This window comes from Pithys albifrons, chromosome 2, assembly GCF_047495875.1.
Source record: "Pithys albifrons albifrons isolate INPA30051 chromosome 2, PitAlb_v1, whole genome shotgun sequence".
Taxonomy (NCBI): domain Eukaryota; kingdom Metazoa; phylum Chordata; class Aves; order Passeriformes; family Thamnophilidae; genus Pithys; species Pithys albifrons.
In genome coordinates this window covers 31,868,906-31,883,053 of record NC_092459.1, presented here as the reverse complement: position 1 = coordinate 31,883,053, position 14,148 = coordinate 31,868,906, and the positions used below count along the sequence as shown (strand labels likewise).

The following is a 14,148-nucleotide window of genomic DNA, read 5'->3' as shown; positions in this document are numbered from 1 at the left end:
GAAGCAGGTTGGTGTTCACCTTGCCCTACCCAGTGACAGATCCGTTTCAGAGCTCTCACCAGACCTTCTGCCATGATCAGTTCCATCAAAATAAAGCATAATTCAAGTCAGCATAATTCATGCCGAGTTTTGATTGACTCTTCTCAGGTGAGAGAAGTCGCAGTTTTCCATACATCCATATACAATAGCCTTGCTTCACTCCAACTTTCAGGCAGCATTGGGATAAGCTGGAATTCTCTGTCCATCCAGGCCTCCAGGGTTGATGCAGCTTCTCTTCCTTTCCCCAGTATAGGTGATTCCTACTCCCAAACACCCAGTTTTGGTGCAGCAGCTCTGCTTGTGGTGGAGTACCTAGTGATGGCCAGTGTGCCTCTTGTGTCCATAGGGCTGAGATCACAGCAGCCAGGGCAGTCCAAGAGCTAAGCAGAGGGTGACTCAACCAGGATGAGGAGTGTGAGCTGTGCTCACCAAGACCCAGTGACAAGTGACAGAGGTGCTGGTGCACTGGAGGAGGAGAGGATCTGCTGTCTGCTAGAAGGAAAGCTTGCAACTCAGGTGGAGCAGGTCCCCTCCTGCCCCTCAGTGGGAAAACCGATCCCAGGGTGTCATGCAGCCAGCCATCCGCACTATGCAGACCGTGGGAGAGGGAGGGTGAGACACAAGCTGGCAGGAGGAGATAAGAAGCAAAGGGTGTGAGGAGCAATTGGTGCCCTCACACCAGACAGAGAGGGTTTGCTGGGGCTGGAGCACAGGTTGCTGAATGGATGCTCCTTCTCTTGCACCACCCAGCAACACTCCGGGCAAGCACACGCTATATGTGCCAGGCAGCGAACACACAGGCCATGGTGCAGGAGATGAGGGCAGGGTGTGCGATGGGCACCTCGGTGGCGACTGGAAGAGGCTGGTTAGGGAAGTGGCACCACTTGCTAGGGCAGGGAGATAACGAGGTGCCGTTGCGATTGCTGGTCTTATTCGTGCTGGGAGGAGATGGGATTTTAGCGGAGGCTCCTCGCAGCAGCAGGAGCCGATACCTCGATGCACACAAACGAGGGTAACGCGAGCGCCGCGAGCGCCGGTGCCTCGGCGCGTCCGTCAGGGGCGAGTGAGAGAGGGAGGAGAGAAGGAAAATCCAAACTGCTATACAGCGCAAAGGAAGAAAGACACTACGAGTTGACAGAAATATTTTTTCCCCTGTCTGGTAAAAAATAAACCAAACAAATCCTATTTGAAAATAAAATGCCAAATTAAGTTAACCAGCGCTTCTTCGCCTCCCCGCACGCCCGGTGAGGGAGGAGCGGGGTTTCTGCACCTGCTCCCGCCGGGCGCCTGCGCGGCTGTACCATGCCGAGCTGTTCCGTGCCGGGCTGTACCGTGCCGAGCTGTGCCCTGCCGGGCTGTGCGGCCGCGGGCGCCACCGGCGGGCAGCGGGACGGCGGCCACGTGACGCCTCCGCTCGGCTCTGCTCAGCTCGGCTCCGCTCCGCTCCGCGCCGGGCACTGCGCACCGAGCTGCGGAGCCGCGGCCGCCCCCCCGCCTCCGCCTCTCGCCCTCCACCCTGCCCGCGGGGCACGGGAGCCGGTGACGGGAGCGAGGCGGAGTCTGGAGGGAAGATACCGAGAGATAGAGATTTAAATCACATCCCCGGCTGTAGAAGGGGCAGCAGCAGCAGCAGCCCCGGCGCAGAGGCACGGACGCACGCGCCGAGACAGGTCTGCCGGCTCCGCCGCTGCTGCTGCTGCTCACCATGGGTGCCGCCGCCGCCGAGCCCCCCAGCGCCATGGGCCTGGTGTCCAGCGTGGTGAACGACACCCTCGAGTTCTACCGCTGGACCTGGAGCATCCGAGGTAACGCGCCGGGGCGGCCCCGGCCCCGCCATCGCCGTGCCCGGCGACCCCCGCTCGCTGCCACTGATGCGCAGCGGCTCAAGATGGCTCCGTCTCCCGGGAGACGCGGAGCGCGCTCCGGCTCCCCGGGACCGGCACCGGGACCCCCCGCACCCGCCTCTCCTCCGCGCCCTTCTGGGTGCGCTTGGGGGCTTTGTTTGTTTATCGGCCGTAATCCCGGGTGAGGGCCCGGGGGGCGCGGGGCATCGCGGCGTGGCAAGGTGAGAGTGTCCCCCCGCGGGCTGGACGGAGCGAAATCCGCTTCCAGAGCCGTGATCCTCTGGTTCCCTCTCGCCGTGGTGTGCCTTGGGGTGGTCATACGGGAATCTGATGTCGGAGGTAAGAGAGGCCCTCGGTAATTCGTGCTGGAGCTCCTGCGGCAGGTTGGAGCTCCGTGTCGGCATCCGTGGAGTTCAGCAAACCAAGTGAGGAAATGGTTGTTGCCGTCAATGCAGAGGCTTTTCGTTTCATGCTAAGTGTGTCTCGGTCAGTTCTGCTGTTTTTCGTTTACAATATGCTCCATTTCTGTAATTGCACTCCACGACTGCAATGTGGAAGATGCTGAAGGAAGAGAAAATGTCTTGGAATATGGCAAAATGTCAAAAAGCAGCTTTCAGTGCTGGGACAACAAATGAGGTGGTAACTTACTGCAGTGACCAGGGGCTCTGGAAGTGTCATTGGTCAGCGTGAATGGCTCTGTCTCGTTGGTCGAATGAAAGGGGTTGCTGCTTTCATAGCTCGTATTGTGAGCAGGCACGAGCAGTTGACAGAAGGATCACTTCTCTGCATGTTTTCCTCGTTTTTTAGTCGTCCACACAGCGATGAGGTCTAGGCTGTTTTGATTTAAACCTGAAAACACATCGAGCAAAACCGGAGTGAATGCAATTATGAATGTGTTTTGTAGCAAGTGGGAATGTGGGGCCTTCATTCCAGGCGGGAAGCTCACTGCATCAGCAGTCTTTGCTTTTCCGCCCCCCTCCCTTCTGCCATCTGTCAGATAATAAATTAATCTTATGTTATAGATGGAAGGAGCTCACTTTTTTCACAGTTTGCTTTCCCATAACTTACGTGTTTTGCCATATTTTAAAAGTTAAGCCTGCATGTGTATTTTTCTCTCCTGTATTTAAAAACTACCAGAATATGAGAGCAAATAAAAATGCTTGCAGCAGCACTGCATTGTAATTTACCAGTGTTTGCTCTCTTTCTGTGCCTCTTGCAGAGTACCATTGTTCACAGACTGCCAGGTAACGCATGAAAGAGATGCTGTTCTAGCCAATCAATAGCATTTTCACTGGATATTGAAATAGATGTGGGTACAAAGCTGATATCCTTATGGATCACTTGATTTCTTTGGGAAAAGTACTTTGAATTCTGATATGTTTCCTGAACTTTGAACATGTTATTTAAGTCTGTACATAGACTATGTTTGTTGTAAGCAAAAATGATGAGAGAGGGAAAAAAGGGATGAAAAAGCAAGTAAATGTAAAGAATGTAACAATAGTATAACTAACAGGGATACTACATATAGGGCAAACTTTCATTTCTTCCTTCTGCTGCTGTGGAGAACGTTAAGTAGTATTAGGGTGACATTGTGTTGCTGTCTAAAATATAATCAAGTGTTACTAATTTACTAATGCAAACTTTCAATTTTTGCTCTTCAGTAGTGTTGCTATTTTGTGAAAGAGGTGAAGTGTTTCTTGTTCAAATTCTGAATTTCAGTAGGTCTCTGCAAGGCTAGCTTTGGGTAGAGCCTAAGTCACATGAAAAACAAATTGCAGTTCTTGTTTGTACCCAATGGTATGTAAAACAAGGTCCTCCTGTAGTTTTTATGGTCAGGTCTGGATAGGCAAAACATGGAATATCTGACATTGTAGTTACAAGGTAGCTCTGGATAAGAAAATCCCTTTCACAAGGTAATGCTGCATGGCTGTTCAGTGAAATCATTTCTTAACGCATTAAGTTCTGCTCAGTCTGCTGCTTTTCTGCATGTGTCTTTGTTCAGACAAAAGTAATTGTGTCCATTTGCCATGTCTGAGTATGCAACATCCTTCCAGTACCTAAAGGTGGCTGACAGGAGAGGTGGAGAAGAACCTTTTACAAGGGTATATAGTGAGACGACAGGGGCTAACAGCTTCAAATAGGAAGAGGGCAGGTTTAGATCAGATATTAGGAAAAAATGCTTTAATGTGAGGGTGGTGAGACACTGGAACAGTTTGCTCAGGCAAGTTGTGGATGCACCATCCCTGGTATCATTCAAGGCCAGGTTGAATGGGGCTGTGAAAGTCTAATGGAAACTGTCTCTGCCCACTGGCAGGTTGGTTAGAACTAGATGATATATAAGGCTCCTTCCAACCCAAACCTTTCTGTGATATGTTAAAATCATGAATTCAGTGCTGTTATGTGAATTCATGCAATTCACCTTTGTGTCAAGAGCTATGACAGTGATATTGCTCAACAGAAAACACAAATTATGGCATGCAAGACCATTGCCTAATGTTCAATATCATTAAATAAAAAACTATACCACGCAGCAAAGTTGCACAACAAATGATGCCATGCAATAGCATTACACAATAAATCATACTGAAACACTACTACACAGCAAAATTACACAACAAAATGTGAAGAAATTTTATTCCCACTACTACTCCTACACTTATTCTCTCCAGTTCCCACTTCCATTTTTTATTGGACACCCATCTGTCTTTAGCCCTGTTCTCAGTATTCAGCAGGATTGTCCTGCCAGCAGGTGTTTTGTCCTGCTGCCTCAGACTCCTGTGATGAAACTTGTGTAGAACTGTGCCAGAAAGTCCCACTGAGTCTTGTGTTGCTTTATTTTAGCACGTTAAGGATTTGATCTTTTTCCTGCCCTGCTTTGTACTATTTTAAAAGCAACTGACCTTTTCTGAGACCAAAAATAATGCCAAAAGACAGAGTATATGATGAGCCTGTCTGAATTTTGTTTGAGTGATATCACCATTGGGTTTTTTAGCATTGACCATGCTGTCTAAAGTTGTTTTTGTTAGTGTTTTGGGTGTTTTGTTGTCTTCTTTATTTTTTTTAAAATCTTCCATTTGGGAGTAATAGTGGTGTTCTGTGACTTTTTCCTCATATGTATATCAAGTACCTTTTCAGCCTTACTTTAATGTTTCTGCTTTTTCATTTGTTGAAAAACTACTTTTTCTCTCCTTCCTTGACTATGACTTTAGATCCCTTTCATGAAAGTCTGAAATCCATTGTAACCATATATTGACCTAGAAGGCTGAAGGACAGACATCATTTAGGAAGCCATAAACTTCAAGGAGAGATAGAAAGGTCAAAAACATGGTCTTAGCAGTCATCAGGAGAAAAAAAAAAAGGTGGTCAGAACAGTTACTATCAGGAAGGATGATCTAGGAATTCCATGCCCTTATTTCTGTAAGGGCATGGGACCGGTTCCATGTAATAGCTAGGGCAGGGCTTCCTTCTTTCTCTCAGCTTCGGTAGCTGGTTGGGGTGAGATCTGCCAGGAAGGATTAAGGATATGATTAGATGACTGAGCAAGTGACTTAAAGGGAGGTTCCAGGCTGAGTCTAGGGGAACTCTTAAGATGAGTAACTTGGGACACAATCCAGGGAAGAAGAACGTGGAAATTTCAGAACTTGGGTGAAGACCATCGACAGTTGGGGAAGGGGAATAGGATGCTGGGGCTTGAAAAAGAGACTTGTGAAATGCTGTACAAGAAGATTTGTTTAGAGGAACTAGTTAATTTGAATTTATTGAGCTAAAGAGCAGAAGACTACTGACTTTGGATGAGAATGATTGTTCTTGGAGCTGAGAGTTTAAAGGAAGCAGGGCCATCCCGGGCCAGGTGGGACTACTTTGGAACAGAAACTATTTACAGCTGTTGCAGTTAATAAGATTACAGACTTTTTCCACCAGTAGGAAAGGAGAGAGAAGAAAGATGCAAACTTTCACTTCAGTGGTAGGATAGTCTTCTGCACAGCATCTGGTTCAGGAGAAGTATAGTTGTAGTTTTTATCAGTTGGGTCAGAAGCATAAGGCAGTGACAGTGGAAAATATGAGAAATTTACAGCTTCTTGCCTAAAGAGTGAACCAGTGTAGCAGCTTCCAGGGAAATACAGATTGCCATAAAAACTTTTGCTGGGAAGATCTTGGGACTAATTTAAGAGTACCCAAAAAGTTCAGGTTCATTTTCAGTCCAGGGAACAGAACTGGAAGAAAGTTAGTTTCTTCTTCCCTCATTTCTTTCCTCATGCAGAAACCAACTATTGTCAAAGGATCTTGAATGTTTATGCTTGAGGAAAGCTCTTTGGGGTGGTTAGCAGACCACTCTGAGTGCAAGTAGTCTGTTGTATTTGAGGATTTGTTCCAAAGCTGGAGGCAAGCAGAATCGCAGTGAAAGTTCTTCAGAGAGTGATGGTGGGGAGAGAGAATGAAGCCTGTCTCACAGAAACAAAGCAGAATGTGTTCCTAAGCTTTTGGAGGGCTGGCTGAGCATCAGACTTGGTGATTTGGCAAGATACTTGTCTTGCAGTCACAATTTTCTTCTCAAGGGAACAGTTTTTTCAATCCGTGACCATGACTAGGTAAAACACAAGTATTAGACAGGAACACACCAGAAACAGGAGCAGCAGTGTAACTGGACTTTACTGTCTTGTGGCAGAAACACAAATTAAAAAATCTGTGGCAAAATCAGCACTTGGAGAAATTGATTACAGAAGTAAGGAGTCTGCTGCCCAACAAAATTAACAACAGAAGCATCCCAATTTACTTGGTTTCACATTTAGTTGCTTGTCACTGAAGGGAGGGACTTTATTAGTGAAGAAAAAACACATAGTAGTGTTGTAGACAATTTGCTGGGTGTCTGAGGGGAATACCACCCACATTTCCTCACCAGGAGATTTTATCAGGTTGCAGCACTAGAAAAAACATAATCAGAACTAAACACATACCCAGCATCTTTGGAGGTGGAAACATCATTCCAAAAAGTACATTACTGAAGTGGAAATGCCTACTTATAGATTTTGGATCACTAGACTTTTAGAACTCAATCATGAGGGAGTAGCATTAAGAGAAAGTAATGCTATGGACCTGAGTTGTGAGTGGTAGCCTTCTCTTTCCTGAAATGAAGAAGTTGTAAGTGTCACCTGCAACTCTCAGCTCCAGCAAAGAGTTGAAACAGAAAAAAACTTTCCAAGAGCACCAGCAAGAATATGATACAAACTTCTGTTGGAACAGTCATCAGCATATTCCAGAAACAAATGAAATGTGTAGACAAAATCACAAGAGCATAATTGAACTTTGGAAAATTCATTTTAAGGCTATGTAGATATCATTTCTTGAAATCTTTGAAGAAAATAAGGTATTATGAATACTCTTAAAGGAGAATCCATGGGAAAAGATCAGGATACAGCTTTTTACAGAATGTAGCCAAGCTGATTGCATGACCTTAGTACCTAATGCAGAAGGCCAAATAACTAGATGTTTAAAACTGTGGGACATGGTAAATTGCTGCTGTGGAATTCTCAGCAGATCATTTCCTCATCTGAGGCTGCAATGCTATTAGTGAGGTGCAAATCAGTATGGGGTCTTGGAGTTGAAATAGTTGTGGTATGAAGCAGATGGATTAGTCCTGGAGAGTCCACTAGTTACATAAACTGAACAAAAATAGGGGCTGAACTCTTGCTTTTAAGGTAGCTGTGTGTAGTTGGAGTAACTTGAGTAGAAGTTGATTGTAGTAGCCACTCTGTATTTATGCTGTGCTGAGGGTGAAGAGGCATGTAGCAGGGCTGTGGTTATAGCTATGGAAGACCAGAAGGGGTTGTATTTGAGGCAGCTGTGCTGTACTGTCCTGTGCAACCAGGGAAGATTGTCAAAGGCTGCATAAGGACAATTAGTAGAGAAAGGTGTAGGAAGCATAGGATGTAGTTCCTTTTAAGGTCTTGTAGATCAGGAACCATGAGGAGTGGGTGAGGCAAGACTCCACTTTTTCCTCTGCCAGTCCAGGCAGGTTTTTGGAGTTACTTGATTCACATGGATTAAGAGAAGCACTTAGATGAAAGGTGAATGAACAAAAAAGGCTGTAAAGGTATATGGAGAGAACTTTGAGAGGAAGAATTTGCTAGGATGCAAGACTAAGGGAGGAGAAAAGGCTGTTGTGCATACTGAAGACTTTTTAGAGGTAAGGCAAGTAGGGTTGAGTGAGTGCCTAAATGGCCTGAAAAACTGGAGGTAAATGAGAGTTCATTTATCTAAAAAGAATTGGCCATTAAAAGAATGAGACCTTTGGCTTTTAAAGAGTGTTGGTATGAGGGGAGTGTGCCTGGATCACAGAAGTTGAAATACTGTGATTTTAAGGACAGATCTGATCCATGAGGTAGGACTTCTTTGGCTAGTAAATATATGACAGGGCTTTGCTTTCTCAGACTGTGTTTGGAAACCAAATGGGAGCTACCATTGTATTTCATAAGGAACTCTTTGAATGGGACCATGTGACTGACATCTCCTTTAGGAGGATGTAGATGCTGAATATACAGTTACCAGATCTCATTTAGGTGATAAGTGGGTACAACAATAGTCCGTGTTGTCAAGACTCAAGTGCTTTTGAGCATCTGAATGTCAGAGTTTTGTGGCAAGTGAAGGCAGCTCTGAAATTCAGTCTTGCCCAAGACTTAGGTGTCAGCTCTGTTGAGGTTTTTAGTATTGCACTCTAGATTGTAAGCAAAGCAATACGTAGCTGCAAGGCAAGCCTAGAGGTGAATTGAGTGCAGCGTGGCTTGTATTAGATTCTTTTGTGTGTGCTTGGATCTCAAGATAAGCATGAGCTAGTTTATCTTTCTCTCCTGAAAGGGGAGAGGGCAATAAGCTGCCTCAGTTTGGCTTGCATTTGGTGCGAGGTAGTGGCAGGCCTGTGGGCATTAACTGCTCTTTGTTTTGTCTTACTTATGTGCCTGCAACCCAACTTGTAAAGAAGTTACTTGAATAATTTCTGTGGTTTGATCGTTAACTCCCACCACAGAGTGTTCACTCTCTCTGTGGTATCATGTCTGCTTGTACCATGGGACTCTTGCCTTGTATTGCATTTGCATGGCAAGGTTCTCATAGTAGGGAGGCTATAGGAGTGGCTTCTCTGAGAAGCTGCCCATGCCTGACAGAGCCAATGCCAGCCAGCTTCAAAGTGCACCTGCTGCTGGCCGAGGCTGAACCCTCTGCGATAACAATCATACCCTGGGCTGCATCAAAAGCAGCACGGCCAGCAGATTGAGGCAGGTGATTCTGTCCCTCTATTCCACTCTCATCAGACCTCACCTTTAGTATTGCATCCAGTTCTGGGCTTGCCAACACTGAAAGGACATTGATTTGTTGGATTGAATCCAGAGGAGGGCTGCCAAGTTGATTAGAGGCATGGAGCACCTCTCCTGTGAGAGGACAGGTTAAGAGAATTGGGACTGCTCTGTCTGGAAAAAAGAAGTGTTTGGGGTGACATAATTGTGTCCTTCCAGTATCTGAAAGAAGACTACAAGAAAGATGGAGAGAAACTTTACAAGGGCATGTAGTGACAGGAAGAGGGGGAATGGCTTCAAACAGAGGGAGTAGATTTATATTAGATGTTAGGAAAAAATTCTTTGCTGAAGGTGGTGAAGCACTGGAACAGATTGCCCAGAGAAGCTGTGGGTGCCTAACCTCTGGAGGTGTTCAAGGCCAGGTTGCACGGGGCCCTGACCAATCTGGTCACGTGAAAGGTGTCCCTGCCCATGTTATGGGGGTTGGAACTGGATGATCTTCAAGGTGCTTCCCAACCCAGACTGTTCTGTGATTCTGTAACTTATTTAAGAGGAGAAAAAAAAATTGGCACAGAATAAATTGCAGCCAGAGAAGAGAGGAGTGAGAAGAACATGTGAGGCAAACCGCTCTGCAGACACTGAGGTCAGTGAAGAGTGGGGAGGAGGTGCTCCAGGCACCAGAGCAGAGATTCCCCTGCAGCCAATGAGAAAGACCATCATGAGGCAGGCTGTGCTCCTGCAAGCCATGGAGGTCCACAGGGCATCAGAGATCCTGAAGGCTATGGGGAAGCCTCATACCAGAGCAGGTGTATTGCCTAAGAAGGCTGTGACCCTGTGGGAAGCCCATACTGGAGCAGGCTCCTGGAAGGACTTGCAGACTCATGGAGAGCAGCTTGCTCCTGAAGGACTGCACCCTGTGAAAGAAACCCACACTGGATCAGTTCATTAAGACCTGCAGACTGTGGGAAGAACTCAAGCTGGAGAGGTTTGTGAAGAACTGTCACAAACAGGGAGGGGAGGTACCCCATGCTGGAGCAGGGGAAGGACTCCTCCCCCTGAGGAGGAAGCAGCATCAGAAACAACATTTGATGAACTGACTGTAACCCCCATTCCCCATCTCCCTGTGCCACCAGCAGGAATAAGGTAGAGAATCAGGAGAGAAGTTAAGCCCAGGAAGGAGAGAGGGGTTGGGGAAAAGGTGTGTTTAAGATTTATTTTCTTTCTCATTATACTACCCAGATTTCAATTGGTAATGAATTCAGCTAATTTCCCCAAGTCAAGTCTGTTTTGTCCATGACAGTAATCTGTTTGTGATCTCTGTGTCCTTATCTCAACTCATGAGCCTTTTCTTCTATTTTCTCTTCCCTGTGCAGCTGAGGAGGGGAGTGATTGAGCAGCTTCTGTGGGTACCTGGCCTCTAGCCAGGGTCAAACCACCACATTCCTAGTTTCACTCCATCCACCTCCCACATGTACTCCTCTGTTTCAGCAAAATCATGAACTCCTGACTGTTTCTCTGTTTCCATCATATCTTCTTATCCCTGTTACCTCTTTCTGCTATATCTCTAAAGTGTCTTCTTCCAGGTCTTGTGTATGTTATGCTTAGTTTACATGCTTGAACATAGTCTGGTTTTCCTTTTTTTTTTTTTAATCTGCTTATAGATATCATCTCTTTTTTCCCTCTCCCAATTATAACCAATATGAGAGATTGTTCATTGCTTTCTTAATGCTCACAGAGTGGTGCTAGAAGGAGAGAATTTATAACCCATGTCTTTCACTTTTTCTGTTGAGCCCATAAATCTCTAGGCAGTATTTTATGTTCTTCTATTCTTAGAGCATCATTGTAACACCTTGTTTTTAAATGGTTTAAAATACTTTAAAGAAAAAAAAAGTACAGCTGTTAAATTGACTATCTGGGCTGTAAATAGGAGACATCATAACCATATTTTCTGTGTTTGCATTTAATATTGAGTGGCTTGCCAGGAACCAGATGTGCCCAGTAGAAGTTGTCACACTCTGAGTACCCCAAAATGCTTTGATGTATAGGTCAGATTTTTTTCTACACTGTCTAATCCCCACTTCAGTGATCCATGAATTTTTGGATCAAGCGTGAAACTTTATTGCAGAAACATTTAGAGAAGGTTAGCCGTGTGTTACCTTGGAAGTGTAGAAGTGAAGAGACAGTTGTATCAGGGGTTTGGGCATGGACATTATGTAGCTGCCAAACTGATGATGTTGGTGTTCTACACTTAGTGAGTGAAGGATTCAGACACTGGTCATTCTTTTCATCATCTTTGTGTTGAAAACATTTTGTCATTCAGTTCATATTTTGAAAATTAGCATTTCAAAATTAGTCTTTTTTTTTTATGTTGGGTTCCTCACCCCTAATTTGTCATTTTTTTTTCTGATGTTAAAGGCCTGTTATGGAATTAAGTTCTAAATGTTTTACAGTGTTTTTTTCCTTTGGAGGCTTTGACTGATGTATTTGTGTTAGGCTAACAGAAGACCTAATGTACTCACAACTGTAAAATTTATTTCTGCCTCTGAACTTTGAAGAGCTAATGCATTTCAATAACTTCTTTTGTAGTTTTAAATCAAAACAAAATTCCCACCTCATTCATCCTTCTGTAAAACTGAAGTGATGAGGAGCATCCTTGTGGTGATGCAAACAGAAAAAACGTAATTTATGAGAGAGATTCCTGTGCAACTTCTTGCAAATGTTCTCTGGTAGCTTTCTGCTATTTTTAGATAGGTTTCACTTGCCACTGCTGGTTTCATACATGCTCCAACACTGCATCTAGGAATCTCTAAATGTTCGTCTGCAACCCCAAATTACTTTGTGTTACAAGAGCAGCAATGTAAGTAGTTTATGTTTGCAGTGTAGTTAAGCATCACTATCCCACTGCTGTGTTAGCACATTAGCAAGGCATGTATCAGTGCTGAATTTACTGTCCCGTGTATTGCTGAGTATGTAACACGTCTCTACAGTGGATAAGACCTTGCAGAGTTATTATTAACAAACTACTGTTAATAATTCTTCATATTTTTTTGAGATTTTAGTTTTAAACTGAAGGAATCCAATAAAAAGACTTGTTTACAGAGAAGATAATCATATTCTATGATCATCCCCTTCAGCGTTATAAAACCATGGATGGGCCAATAGTCTAATCTGTTATTGCAACATCGAATGTGCATAAATCCTGTGTTTGTGTTACTGATTAGTGATACCCCTACAACTATTTTCATAGTACCAAATCCCACTGCTTTTGTGTGAAATAGTGACATCTCCAGTCTGAGCTCTGAGAGGTAGTTTTGGCGGAAACCAGAGAAGTTTAAGGAAGTTTCAGTAAGGAAATCACGGTAGAAGGAAAGCTTGATGAAGTGCATTTTCTGCAGTACTTTTATTGCTTTGGAAATATAGAGACATGGGCCAGATCATAAAGTCTACAACTAGTTTATAAAATTGTATCATGTGCCTAAATTGTTTTTTTTTGTTTGTTTGTTTGTTTTCATCTGTCTGCTCCACAACATACAATATCTAAGAAAAGGCATGCAAGTACCACTGCAGTGGGCATGCATCTTGTATTTGTGATGTTTGGAAAAGTAAGATTTGACAAACAGAAGCCCTCAAGGTGTGAAGCATTTTTTTATCTTGTGTAAACTTTCATGAGGATTATATGTTTATTATTCCTTGAAGCAGAGCATTTGCACTGTACCCACAAGTAATCATAATCAATGGAAGAGATAAATCAAATATAATTCAAGCAAGGTAATCTCTTTAGACTTGAAAATCCCAAGAGTCAATGGTAAATTGTTGTGTCTCTTGAACTTTCTAATAATTCTATTATTATTCTTGTCTTGAAACAAGTCGATCCTGCAATTGCTATATACAAGCACAAAGGCAAAATGGTATTAGTGATTGAATGATGGGAGTCCTGAGAAGACGACAATGCTTGTTAGAATAACAGGAAGGCCAGTTAAAATACATCTGGCCTTTTAACAGCAAATTGGGATTAGGCATTCCTGTTACTTTAATGGAAGTTTATGAAATAAATGCATATTACAGCCATGTTCATTAGCTGCAGGAGATGTTGTTCTTAGCTATGTGGCATTTTGATTTTATGTTGAATATAGTTTTAAAGAAGACTAAGCTGTCAATTACAAAGCCCTGAAATTCAAAACAAAGCCACAGCTGGTTATAGGTGGTTCCTGTTAGTATTGCCTTGCAGTCCTTTTGGTGTTAGGGCAGGCATCTCTTGTTTCTGACTGCAACAGGATTTGTAAATGTTTTTCTGCAAACTTAAAATCTGTAGCCTTTGCTGTTTTGTTTTTCAGAGGATGTGCTTTCATTATTCCTTGTGCTTGAGGCTGAACATTTTTATTCTTGCACCTTGGCTTTATGTTTCATGGCTTATTAAAATGACAATGCTTTGCCATAATATTTTGATGTCTCTTGTTCTTGACCCAAACAAGTTAGTTTGTTCTTCACCACCTAAAGCTTGAGGACAGGCAAAATACCTAACTGATATTTCCACTCATTACTGAAGACCAAAGTAAACTTTCTCTGTACTGTCCTGTTTAAAAAAAAAGGTAAAAATTACATAAACCAGGTCAGCCGTTATGCTTTTTTGTGTCAGGGTTTGGGAACCTTTGTCCATGTATCAGCCTGTACATGTCATCCTTGGCTCTACCAGTGACATACATAGGAAGAAATTCTTTACTGTGAGGGTGGTGAGGCATGGGAGCAGGCTGCTTAGGGAAGTTGTGGATGCCCCATTCCTGAAAGTGTTCAAGCCAGGTTGGATGGGACTCTGCACGACCTGGTCTAGTGAAAGGTGTCCCCGCCCATGGTGGGAGTTGAAACTTGGTCATCTTTAAGGTCCCTTTCAACCCAAGCCATTCTGTGATACTCACATCTTTGTTTTCTTGCCAGTCATAGCCACCACTGATGCTATGACATTATTGTGAGAATACAGGATT

General features: G+C 44.1%; 1 protein-coding gene across 1 annotated transcript in view; it reads left to right on the top strand.

Moving 5' to 3' along the window:
- Positions 1 to 1,599: 1,599 nt before the first annotated feature.
- The window catches only part of ELOVL4 (ELOVL fatty acid elongase 4), a 37,293-nt gene continuing 24,744 nt past the window's right edge, over positions 1,600 to 14,148 (top strand). The window contains exon 1 of the mRNA XM_071548659.1: positions 1,600 to 1,844. Coding sequence (XP_071404760.1) covers positions 1,745 to 1,844 — 100 coding nt within the window. The 5' untranslated portion in view covers positions 1,600 to 1,744. The remainder of the gene's footprint in view (positions 1,845 to 14,148) is intronic.